The following is a 13,503-nucleotide window of genomic DNA, read 5'->3' on the forward strand; positions in this document are numbered from 1 at the left end:
AAAGAGAGAAAGAAGGAAAGAAAGAAAGAAAGAAAGAGAGAAAGAAGGAAAGAAAGAAAGAAAGAGAGAGAGGAAGGAAGGAAGGAAGGAAGGAAAAGAAAGGAAGAAAGAAAAAGAAAGGAAGGGAGAAAGGAAGGGAGGAAGGAAGATTTCATCATGTGTTGAATATTCTGCTGCTAATAACTAAATAAACCTCCTTTTCTTAACCCTTAAAAGGGATGTGTGGGGTATAATATATTGATTGCATGGCAGTATACTGAGTACTGTCAAAAAAAAATCTCATGGATCCAGTCTTTTTCCAAGCCTCTCTAGAAATGTCTGGATCTTGTTCTATCACAAGATGTGCCCTGGTTTTTTCTGCTCATTTTCATGCAATGAGGTCTGGCCTTGGCATCAAGAAGATCTGAATCTGAATCCAACTTCAAACAGTTACTATGTGACCTTGGGCACGTAGCTAAGCTCTCTTTACCTCCATTTCCTCATCTGAGGAGAATAATAATACCACCTAGTTTCCAGAGTTGATGTGAAGATCAAATGGTATTTGTCAAATACTTTGCAAAGGATAAACTGTGTTACAAAGGTTAGCCATTATTTATTATTTTTTAAAGAATGTATTGGCTTAGAAAAGAAGAGAAAAGAGTGGTCAAGGAAAAATGAAGAAATTCCAGAGCAACAACTAAAAAAAACCTAATTGTTTCAGCTAAGATTTTTAAGCTAATTAACAATTCTTAACACTTTTAAGCTAATGAATACTTAATGGAAGAACCTTCCCTCTAATCTAATCACCCATAAATTCCCACCTCAATCTAATTGACTCTTCAATGAAGCCTGATTTTGTTATCTCAAATATTAGATCAAGGACACTGGCTCAGCATTGTTTCCTAAAACACATTAAGAGACCTTTAGTACTTCAGACTTACCCCAATAAACTGAGTAAGAATGATAGACAGAGAAAGTGCGAAGTAACTAATTGGTCAGAACACAGAGGTAAAGAGATATGAGTTAAGAAATTTTAAATGTGATCTTGTACTGAGCAAGAGGAAGCTCCTATAATAGGACTTAAAGGAGAGGAATAGAATAATCTAAGTGAGTTTCATAATGTAGAAAATGAGTCCTTGCTAATCATCGAGGACGCAAAAAGAAGCAAAAGATAGTCCCTGCCCTCAAGGAGCTAACAATCTGAGAGAACCACAGCATGTACACAAATATATGCAAAGCAAGCCACATCCTGGATAAATAAGAAATAATTGAAAGGGGACTTCCAGGAGAGGGGTAGAAAAGGCAACATGTGTTTCATAATGTGGAAAAGGAGTCTTTGCTGAACTCTGGAAGAAGAAGCAAAAGACAATTTCTGCCCTCAAGGAGGTTACAACCTAATGGGGGAAACTGCAGGCAAAGAAAATATACAAAGCAAGCTGTATACAGAATATACATAATATACATGTATAAGTGAATAGAAAGAAGTCTCTGGAATTGAGGGACTGGGAAAGACTTCTTGTAAAATATAGGATATTAGTATGGACTTAAAGGAGGCTGGGGAGGTCAGTAGAGTGGAAGAGGGGGAGTATTCCAGGGATCTGGAGAAAATGCCTGGAATGCATGGAAAGATGGATTGCCTTGTTTATGGAACAATCAGGAAGCCAGTGTCACTGAATTGAAGATTACATGGTAGGGAGCAAGGTGCAAAATGATTGGAAAGGTAGGAAGGTGCTAGGTTATAAAGGGTTTTGAAAGTCAAATAAAAATTTGGTATTTGCTCGTGGAGGCAATTAAAGCATATTGTATAGAGGAGGGGGGAGGTTATCGGACCTATACTATAGAAAAAATTTTCCAATGGCTTCCTGGAGTGTTACCTAGAGCAGGGAAAGACTTGAGGTAGGACACACCATCAGGCTATAGCAATAATTGGGTCAAGAGATGATGAGGGCCTGCACTAGAGGAGTGGCAGTGTCAGAGGAGAGAGAAGGGGCAATATCTGACAGATATTTTCAAAGGTGAAATCAATGGGCCTTGGCAATAGCTCGGATATGGAGAGTAAGATATAGTAAAGAATCCAGGACGACTTCTAGGTTGTGAATCTGAGGGATTGGGAGGATGGCATTGTCCTCTATAGTAAAAGGAAGATGAGGGGAGATTTTAGGGGGAAAAATAATAAGTTCTGTTTCAGACGTATTGAGTTAAGATGTCTGCTGGGCGTCCAATTTGAGAAATCTGAAAGGTAACTGGAGATGCAAAATTGGAGGTCAGCTAAGAGATTTGATCAGGAAAGGTAAACTTAGAATCATCAGCTTAAAGATAGTAATTAAATCCAAATCCAAGTGAAGTAGTATAGAAGGAGAAGAAAAGAGGACACAGGAGAGAATCCTAAAGGACAGCTATGATTAGAGGGCATGATCTGGAGGGGATCTAGCAAAGGAAATAGTGAAGGAGTAGTTGGATAGCTAGGAAGAGAAGCAGGAGATGATATCTTGAAAACCTAGAAAGGGAGAGTATAAAGGAGGAGAAAGTGGTCAGCTTTATCAAAAACTGTCGAGAGGTTAAGGAGAATGAGAATTGAGATAAGGTCGTTGGATCTGGCAACTAAGAGATGGTTAGTAACTCTGGAAAGAGCAGATTTAGAGGAATGGTAAGGTTGGAAGCCAGATTGTAGGAGGTAGGAAAAGAGAGAGAAGAGACAAAAAAGGAATTATTTTTTTCAAGTTCAGCTACAAAGGGTAGAAGAGAAAGAGGAAAAGGGTTTTTTTTCAGGATGGGAGAACATGGGCATATTTTACTCAGTAGGGAAGGAGCCAATAGACAAGGAGAGATGGAAAATAAGTGAGAGAATAGTGACAAAAGAAAGGACAATTTGTTGGAGGAGACATAGATGGAATGAGATCACTTAAATAAGAAGAAAGGTTAGCCCTGGTAAAGAGTAAGGCCATTTCATCATATGAAATGGGGGTAAAGAAAGAAAAGGTGGCAGAAGATATCTGAGTGATAATAAATGCGGAAGAGAGGGGAAAGTGTTCACAGTTAAAGGCCTCAATTTTTCCTGTAAAATATGAGACAAAGTTCTCAGCTGAAAGAAAGGGGATAGGAGGAGAAACCATGAAAAGTTTGAGGAGGGATGAAAAGGTTTGGAAAAGCTGCTGAGGGTTCTGAGTTGAAAAGGGAGATATAATAAATTGCTTAGCAGCAGTGAGAGCCCAGTTGATGTATAACATGATAAACATGATGTTGCATAACACTTTATAGTGGACCAAGTCAGAACAATTACATGACTGTCTATATGTTGCATACATGTAGACAAAACGGCAGTGTATGGTGGGGGTGATCCAAGCCTGAGACTTAGTGGACCCAGTGATATAAGGGGGCAAGAAATTGAAGAGAGGAGGATAGTGTAGGGTTGAATTAGTTTACCAAGGGATCAAGATGAGAAGACTAGAGTGACTAGATCAGGGGAGATGGCTTGGGAGAAAATTGAGAGGTCAAAGGACTGGAAGCTACGGTAAGAATGGGGAATAGAGTTATATAAGGGAAGGCAGAGGGTATGGTGAAAAGCCAATAGATAATAATGTTGTGGTTAAGAAATATCTGCCCAACCAAGATTTTCTTATAAATAAGCATTCTTTTTACTTAGCAAACTACATAAGTCTTATTAAAACCAAAATGGAGTTATTTTGGCTCAAAGTTAGGTAAACTCCATTTTAGGGATGAATATATCTCTTTGGAGATTATTTCAGTTCTCCAGCATCTGCTCTTTGACTACATTTAAGACATTCTTTTCTAGTGATTTTGAGGGTCCTTAGATTTAATCGGCATTCTGCTAGAATCTTAAATGATTCAAATTCCACTACACCATCATTTAGTTCTGCATTCTGTTGCCAGCAATAGATGACTACATGCATTAAGAGATAGACAAGACTTATGAGCACATTGCTATATGGCATACTCCTTTTGCTGCACATTGCTCTTAATGTCAGATGCTGATATGGTTAGGCAATGAAGCAGAAAGGTAGCCATATTTTATCATCTTAAAACAAATTTGCTAACTCAATTTATACAGGGCTTGAACTCAGTAGCTTCAGTAGGGTTTTAGAATAATAATTAAAATGTTCAAAAATCTAACAATAATCAATTATTAATAAAAATTATTTTATATTTATTAAAATAATAAGAAGAATTTAGTATAATAAAACTCTTAGAAATGGAACAGAGGTTTTCTAAGTTGGTTTTTTATTTTATTAGAATAGATAAGTCCCCTGATCAAAAAATCTCTTACCTATGGCATGTCATATAAAAACCATAAAGCTGAAAGATATTTGCTCTTTGATATAATGCTACAACAAAAAGATAGCCCTTTTTTTTTAAAACCTTTACCTTCTGTCTTGGAGCCAATACTGTGCATTGGCTCCAAGGCAGAAGAGAGGTAAGGGTAGGCAATGGGGGTCAAGTGACTTGCCCAGGGTCACACAGCTAGGAAGTGTCTGAGGCCAGTTTTGAACCTAGGACCTCCTGTCTCTAGGCCTGGCTCTCAATCCACTGAGCTACCCAGCTGCCCTCCAAAAATATATTTCTAAAGGATGATGCAGCCTTGCATTTTTAGAGCATCTTCCTGATTCCACAGTGTAAAGGAACTTATCCCTAGAGGGACATAGCAGCAGCAGACATTCAGACTACATAAGTTTCCCTGCTGCCCCACTGTCACCACTCCTGTTCAGGGCCACCTATTCCCCTACCATACACATAAATATTTGTAACTTGCACAAGATCGTGCAATTTTTAAACATGCCAACAGCCTTGTGGAATATCTACCTGGCATTTTAGGATTTGGTGTAGAATTCTTTAAGGGAGATTAAAAATAAAAAGCTTACCCTTTGACCTTAATGGCACAATAGAACAGTGGCCTTTAGGATTTTAGAGTGAATGCTTCAAGAGACTCTTACGATGAAGAAATATAAAGTGGTAAGATTATAAAGGACTTTGGGAGGCCAGGAGACCTCCTTCTATGCTTCCAAATGTTCTAGAAGTTGAAGTTTTTACTTCCATGAGAAACAACAAGGTGTAGTTTTAAGTATACAAAATTGGAATCGGGTGGATTAGGTTCTAAAAAATTGTTGCATATTATAAGACTGTTGGGCCAGGTCTGGAGTCAGGGAGATTCATTTTCCTGAGTTCAAATCTGACTTTAGATACTTACTAGTTATGTGGCCTTAGGCAAATCACTTCAGTTTTGCCTTAATTTCCTCATCTGTAAAGTGAGCTGGAGAAGGAAATGGCAAACCACTCCAGTATTTTTGCCAAAAAAACCCCACAAAACCAAATAGGATCATGAAGTCAGACACAACTGAACAACAAAAGAGGGAAGATGTTACTTGCAGTGATAACAATGAAAGTCAAATGAAACATTATATGGAAATCACTTTATAAATCATAAATGCTATAAACATGTTATATTTGGTCTTGCTGGTACATTAATAAATTCTGAGTCAAGTTATATGTGACTAGGTGGTAGTTAGTGAACAGTTGTTGAAAATGATTACTTTATGGCTATGGGAGGGGGGAGGGAAAAGGGAATGGAAAGAAAATGAATCATGAAAACATGGAAAAATATTTAAAGAGAAAAAAGAAAACGATCACTTTATTTCAATTTGCAGTTCGACAGCTTCATCGGGAATTCCTTCGAGCAGGCTCAAATGTCATGCAAACCTTCACTTTCTATGCTAGTGAGGACAAGTTGGAGAACAGGGGAAATTACGTCGCAGAGAAAATATCTGTAAGTAAGACCCCTCTGTGGAATCATCGAAATGATATGTCTCTGGAATTCTCCTGGCATATTGGTGATCTTCAGGACCCTTGAAAACTATAGAAATGACAATGTCTGGATGAATGAACATATCAAGAGCCATTAAATGACAGCTGTGGTTTGAAAATTGAAGGAAAACATGCCAAATGATGGCACTTACCTCAATGCTTGTTACTCCTTGTTTTACATGCTAGACATTAAACTCTTAACAGAACTGTCTGGTGTAATCAAAGGAGCATAGATTTAAATGAATGTCATTTCCCATCATTAACATACTGGTTCTAGATTCATTTGCTTCAGAGATTACTATTTCAAAGTAGTAGGGTAGCAGCTAGTCTAACACCAGAAAGACTTGCCTTCAGTCCAGCCTAAAACACTTCCTAGCTATGTGACCCTGGACAAGTCACTTAATTCTATTTTGCCTTCATTTTCTTAATTGATAGTACCTTTGGTTTCCTTAAAATATTATTTTATTTTAAATCCCCAATGGAAATTCAACGATAATACATGCTTTTCCATTATAGGGGCAGAAAGTGAACGAAGCTGCTTGTGACATTGCCCTGCAAGTGGCTGCAGAAGGTGATGCTTTGGTCGCTGGAGGAGTTAGTCAGACACCATCGTACCTGAGTTGCAAGAGTGAAACTGAAGTGAAAAAAATTTTCCGGCAACAGTTAACAGTCTTTATGAAAAAGAATGTGGACTTTCTGATTGCAGAGGTAAATAGTGTCTGTTCCCAAAGAGAGCCTACTAGCTCACTTGACACCAAGTCACTTGGGCTGACTCTTCTACTTTCTATAGGCTGTATCAAAGATAATGCTCAATTGGTGGCCAAGAATTCCGACAATAAGGGCAACACTGAATTTGAACCAAATTTTCTTTCAGTATTTTGAACACGTTGAAGAAGCCGTGTGGGCAGTTGAAGCCTTAAAAGAGTCTGGAAAGCCAGTGGCTGCTACAATGTGCATTGGCCCAGAAGGAGATCTGCATGGTGTGACACCTGGAGAATGTGCAGTGCGACTGGTTAAAGCAGGTGAGTACCAACATGTTCTTAAGCCCTTAGGGAGGTCTTTTGATGTCATGAAAAATGCACTTCGATGGATAAAACACTTGTACTGGCTTTAGCTACTAGGAAAAGCAGGCATTAGTCTCTGCTTCCTTCAGGATCTCACAAAGCTGGTAAGAGGCAAACTTGGTTGCAATTAGTAGGTGAAAACTAGAGCCAGTATTAACACTCCTAATGAACCACTCCCTAATTAAACTCATAGTTTTCTTTAAGACAGTAAACAAAAGTCACAATTTATTCTAAATAAGTTTTCGGACTTTAATAGCTTTAAAGCCAACATCCCAGTGGTTTAGTTGGATTGTTCTTGTTCAGGAGTATAGCTTGTTTTATGTAATAGATGTACCTTTTAAGTACAAAGTAACCTCCTTTGGGAAAAAAATATTTTATTTAAATATATAGATATGTATATATATATATATATGTGTGTATGTATGTATATATACATACATATATGTACGTGCATGTATATGCATTGTAGAAATTAGGAAAGTCTTTTTAAAAAATCCTTTACCTTGGAGATCATTTCAAAGTGATTTTTGAACATAGGAGAAGAGCCCTCACTAATCTCCTCTGATAGATTACCTTGGTATGTGCCATAGCAAAGGATGATAATAGTCTTGTATGTGCTCTGTTTCCCCCATTCAAATGAGAGCCCCTTGAGAACAAGAAGTGCTTGGAACAAATAAGAGCTTAATAAATGCTTGCTAAATAACTAATTGGGTAGGTCCTACCAAGCTGAAAAGACCTGGCAACAGTCTCACATCTAGGACCAGCCTAGCTACATTCCATGCTCATTCTTCATCCGAAGGCTGGCCAACGGACAATGGATTTCAGGGTCATTTACACTTTATGAAACTGTCTAGTGAATGAAGCCCAGAGTGCCTCAGGGTGGGAATCACTCAGCCTGAGAAGAATCTCAGATGTTCCTGAAGTGTTGAAGAATGGTGAAGTAATAAGAGGAAATAAACATTCTCTTGAACATAGAAATTAAATGATAAAGTAAAAATGTTTTTCTTTCCACCTTTAGGAGCTTCTATTGTTGGTGTGAATTGCCATTTTGATCCTACAACTAGTCTAAAAACTGTGAAACTCATGAAAGAGGGATTGGAGGCTGCCAGATTGAAGGCCTATTTGATGACACAGCCTTTGGCTTACCATACTCCAGATTGCGGCAAACAAGGATTTATTGATCTTCCAGAATTTCCTTTTGGTAAGATGGGATATTAACAAATATTCTATTTCAAAAATCAATAGCAGCAAAGCTATTTGTGATCTATTAGATTTATAGTTAACTCTATGAAGTCAATCAATATTATAATTATCTCAAATTTAGAGACAAAAAAATCTGAGGCTCGGGCTAAGCCACTTTCCTTTAGTCACTCAGCTAGTAGGTTTCATAGGCAACATTTGAATCCAGGATGTCCTAACTCCAAGTCTACTACACTATTCACTATACTATTGATGCCTCCACCCCATCTCCAATTTTTTTCCTCCAGTCCCTGGTATTAGCTGTAAATGGAAAAAAAGTGGAGGGGGGGGAGGAAGTAGATCAAATGACAAATTAAAATACCAGAACATTCATCCTTTTAAAAATAAATATCTTTCTGGATCCTCTAGAAGAAAAAAATAACTAGGATAATTTTAATTTTATTAAGCTTTATGGTGCAGTAGGAAAAATACTAAAAAAATACTAAATTCCAAAGACCTAGGTTTGAACTCCAGCTCTGTTATTTATTACCTGGTTTTCCTTTGGCAAACTATTTAATCTCCCTGGGCCTCAGTACCTTATCTTTAAAATGAGGGGGTTGTGCCAGATGGCCTAAAACCCTTTCCTACTTTAAATATATGATCTTATGAATGAAAGCAATTTGTCATCCAGTATTTCATAAGGCTAGAGCAGCTAGGTGGCATAGTGGAATATGAGTGGCTTTGGGGGGCAGCTGGGTATCTCAGTGGATTGAGAGCCAGACCTAGAGACAAGAAGTCCTAGGTTCAAATTTGACCTCAGACACTTCCTAGCTGTGTGACCTTGGGCAAGTTACTTAATCCCCCATTGTCTACCCCTTACCATTCTTCTATCTTGGAACCAACTCACAGTATTGATTCTAAGGTGAAAGGTAAGGGTTTTTATTAAAAAATATTTCTTAATTTATTTTTTTTAAAGAGTGGCTTGGAATCAGGAAAATTCATCTTCCTGAATTCAAATCTAGTCTCAGACTTAGTAGCTCTTTGACCCTCAGCAAGTTACTTTAATCCCATTAGCTTCAGTTTCCTCTTTTGTAAAATGAGCTAGAAAATTCCTTTAATATCTCTGCCCAAAGAGAGGGAAAGAACATAAAATATGTAACTAGGGGAAAATATTCAAAATAAAAATTAAAAAAGAAAGAAAACAAAACAGAACAAAACAAAACAAAACAAAAAGAAAAAATATCTCTGCCCAGAAAACTCCAAATAATGGGGTCTCAGAGAATCAGACATGACTGAAACAACTGAACAACAAAATTTCACATGTTGATATTATTAAAAATAAAAATTACTAGAAGATTTCTCCCAATGTTAGTCTTCTGTCATCTCTTCCTCAACTCCTTCACAAAGGAAGGGGGGGGGGGTTGGCAACCATGGGGGAACAGTGAGGTGGAACTATAGGCATGAAATATTGTATACAGTGTAACAGTAATATTTTTTCAATTGATAATTAAAAAAAAACCTTTTACCTTCTATCTTAGAATCAACACTGTGTTTTGGTTCCAAAGCAGAAAAGGAGTAAGGGCTAGGCAATGGGGGTCAAGTGGTCACCCAGATATGTATGGATAAATTTTGCTAATTTTCTTCCCCTTTTTTCTCTCCCCCCCCCCCCAATTCTTTATCATAATGGATAATTCTTAGAAGGGTAGAAGGAGAGAAATATGAAAGGAATTTGAAATTATTTTCAATCATTAGTCAAGTGAATTGACTAATGAAACTAATTCATTAAAAAAGTATTCTTCAATCATGTTTCTTGCTTTGGTTACACATTCGTTTTTGGACAAGGTTTGTTTCTTAAATCCAATTTTTCAAATTTTTTTAATCTTTTTTTTTTTATCAAGACTTACATTTACTGATTAAGGAAATTCTTGAAGTTAAGAAAATCATTTCTATTACAGGTCTGGAACCCAGAGTTGCTACCAGATGGGATATTCAAAAATATGCCAGGGAAGCCTACAATCTGGGTGTCAGGTACATCGGGGGCTGCTGTGGATTTGAGCCTTATCACATCAGAGCGATTGCTGAGGAGCTGGCTCCTGAAAGGGGCTTCTTGCCTGATGCTTCAGAAAAACATGGCAGCTGGGGCAGTGGTTTGAATATGCACACCAAGCCCTGGGTTAGAGCAAGGTAATACATTTTACTCTTCTTTCTTCCTCATTTAAATTAGTTACAGGGTTTTGGTGACGAGGTCTGGCCTCGATGCATACTAGAACTGATTCTTTGGGGAAAAGCATTGGAGAACTTTTAAAGACACATATAAATGTGTCTTATATGTCTTAAGACTGGTTTTACATTAGTAGGCGATCCTGAGAGATTCCTACCATGCTTTCTCCCCTTTATCAGGTCCAGGTTATGTCATAGACCATTTTCATAAAAAACTCCTTTAAGAAATGATGACTATCAAAAAGACTTCAAGGCTATTTTAGGCTTCTCAACAAGTCATAACTGAATGATGTGATAGCAAAGTCTGATACTGCCATGAAAACAGTGGACATTCAAATATTAATGGGAGCATTTTAAGTTTTCGAGCATGATGGAAACAAATTAATTTTTAAATCTTTGGGGCTATATTGGGATCACGATTAAAAGCTGGAAACAATCTCAGAAGCCAGCTAGTCTACCCCATCACCACTTTCTCACCACCAGTTTGTCCAAGGAGGAAGATTTAAGTGTCATTGATCATGGGGCAGGATTTGAACCCAAGTTCTCTGACTTCAGAGGTCTTTCCCTTGTGTCATGCCAAGGTTAACAATAGAATAGATATTAGTTTTCATCCTAATGTTCTACTCAGGATAGAAGAGGGACTTTTCAGAGCTTAGATTTTTATTTTTTATTTGTTTACTTATTTTTTTAAGCCCTTCTGTGTATTGACTTCTAGGTGGAAGAGTGGTAAGGGTGGGCAATTGGGGTCAAGTGACTTGCCCAGGGTCACACAGCTGGGAAGTGTCTGAGGCCAGATTTGAACCTAGGACCTCCTGTCTCTAGGCCTGACTCTCACTCCACTGAGCTACCCAGCTGCTCCAGAGTTTAAATTTTTGAAGTCAAAGGCAACCACAATGATTAAACTTCAATATGTTTTGAACATATGGCTATATAGGACTTAGAATATATTAGAAAAATAGTATGTTAATAGAAAATATCTAATTAGCCATAACCCATATGGAAAAACATTTAGACTGATTTTTCTTTTTTAAAAACCTTTACCTTCTGTCTTAGAATAAATACTGTGTGTTGGTTCCAAGGCAGAAGAGTGGTAAGGGCTAGGCTTACGCAAGGTCACATAGCTAGGAAGTATCTGAGGCCAGATTTGAACCTAGGACCTCCTGTTTCTAGGTCTGGCTCAATCCACTGAGCCACCTAGCTGCCCCTAGACTGATTTTTGATCCCTGAATTTATATTAGAATTCTAAACCAAACTTTGCTCAGAAAACAAATATACAAACCATTATCTGCCAAAATTAGCAAATTTACCTAAGTGTGTATCATCTAAATCTGGACCATAAAATAAATTCTTAAAGGCACAAAAGCTCATTCTTTCAACAATTCCCTTCCTTCACCCAGGGCAAGGAGAGAGTACTGGGAGTCACTACCACTGGCTTCTGGTAGACCATACTGTCCTTCTATGTCCAAACCTGATGCCTGGGGAGTTACCAAAGGAACTGCTGAGCTGATGCAGCAGAAGGAAGCTACAAGTGACCAGCAACTGAAAGAACTCTTTGAGAAACAGAAATTCAAATCTTCAGTAGCCTAATGTAATCTGTGTACTTGTGTTTCTTGGGTGCATTAACACTCATAATTTGTAAGCTTCTCAAATTAAATAAAAACTGAACTTTAAAAACAACAAAGCTTCCTTATTAGTGCCAGAATGAGGCTTTTCTCATTTCTTTCATGGTACTTTTGGGGGAGATGATCAAATTAATTTAGAAGACCTTAAGCATAAGGCAATAATACACGCAGTAACTGAATACTGAATAGACTTATGTTATTGTCTTTTAGATTATATTAACTACAACTGATCATCTCTCATTTTAACTCTTCCACCTCAAACTCTCTGACCCATCTTCAGAAGGGATACTTAAAGGTATCTAGGCTGAAAAAACCTCTATAAACTTTCTGAGGCCATGTAATCCAAACCCCATATTTTACAGATAAGAAAACTGAGCCCTAATCTAGGAACTGTAACTACTAGATCAACACTACCATTTCTGGTAATAATGCATTAATAAATTGTTAGCATGCTTTTTTTTTTGAAAGGGAATAAATTTATTGGATCAGTTTCTCCTAGAATGGGCACATTTACCCTCAAGTCACAGGACTATCCAAAATGGGGATTTACAACCTTCGTGGCTCAAGATGAACTTCATCCAAGTCTCCATTTGGCCCAGTGACAGCTCTAGTGCTCCCATCTCTACAGAATGATTTTTCCAACTGACCACCAAGGGGCCCTTCACTCCCATCTATATCCTCTCCAATTTTATTTAAATTATGCAGGAGAAGGAAATCCAATTTGTTGGTTCTCCCTGGGCCAGCCCATGAGGTCTCTAGGGCAAAGATTTAGAAAATACAGCTGGGTCTCCTTACAGCTTCTGCCCCTGAGCCAGGCTTCCCAATGCAGGGGGTACATGGAGTGTACCCATATCTTCCCAGACAAAAATATCCCTCCCTATTCACCGTTTCCTTATTAGGATGTAGGCTCCTTGAAGACAGGGGCTTGAATCTTGTATTTGTATCCCCAGCACTTAGCACAATGCCTGGAACATAGTAAGTAACCGATAAATGCTCTTAAAAATTCATTTATTCACTATACCAGAGTATTATAGTAATACATACGTAACTTATGAACAGCACATGTGATATCAATTCCCCTTGTAAACCCACAGTTCACAAAACTTCAATGAGAAAGTTGTATTTAAAATAAAAGAAAAACAAATGTCACGCTGACCACTGGGCTGACAGTTATATATTAGGGCTCTCAGCAGACCCTGCACAGTCTCAGTTTCTTACATTAAGGCTCCTCCTGTAGTTCTTGCAACTCCCAGCAGGTGGCACTAGTGCTACTCCCCATCACACTTGGGATGGCTTGTTAGTTTGACAGCAACTAGCTGGTGCAGTGGATGCTAGACTGGGAATCAAGAAAAATATCTGGTTTGTTTTTTTTTTAGAAAAATTTTCCATGGTTACATGATTCATGTTCTTACTCTCCCCTACCCCCCCCCCCCCCACCGTAGCCGATGCACATTTCCACTGGTTTTAACATGTGTCATTGATCAAGACCTATTTCCATATTATTGATAGTTGCATTGGTGTGGTAGTTTCCAGTCTACATCCCCAATCATGTCCGTCTCAACCCATGTGTTCAAGCAGTTGTTTTTCTTCTGTGTTTCCTCTCCTGCAGTCCTTCCTCTGGA

The 13,503-nt window shown here is 38.0% G+C and overlaps 1 protein-coding gene across 2 annotated transcripts in view; it reads left to right on the forward strand.

Annotated features, from left to right (window-relative positions):
* LOC123236818 (betaine--homocysteine S-methyltransferase 1) overlaps positions 1-11,936 on the forward strand; it is a 13,979-nt gene extending 2,043 nt beyond the window's left edge. The window contains exons 3-8 of one of the 2 annotated variants that reach the window (XM_044663260.1): positions 5,640-5,758; positions 6,313-6,504; positions 6,671-6,818; positions 7,879-8,061; positions 9,995-10,223; positions 11,657-11,936. In XM_044663260.1, coding sequence (XP_044519195.1) covers positions 5,640-5,758; positions 6,313-6,504; positions 6,671-6,818; positions 7,879-8,061; positions 9,995-10,223; positions 11,657-11,846 — 1,061 coding nt within the window. In that variant the 3' untranslated portion in view covers positions 11,847-11,936. The remainder of the gene's footprint in view (positions 1-5,639; positions 5,759-6,312; positions 6,505-6,670; positions 6,819-7,878; positions 8,062-9,994; positions 10,224-11,656) is intronic. The other variant, XM_044663268.1, reaches the window with a different exon arrangement.
* Positions 11,937-13,503: the final 1,567 nt, after the last annotated feature.

Source organism: Gracilinanus agilis, chromosome 1, assembly GCF_016433145.1.
Source record: "Gracilinanus agilis isolate LMUSP501 chromosome 1, AgileGrace, whole genome shotgun sequence".
In the NCBI taxonomy this organism is placed as follows: Eukaryota; Metazoa; Chordata; class Mammalia; order Didelphimorphia; family Didelphidae; genus Gracilinanus; species Gracilinanus agilis.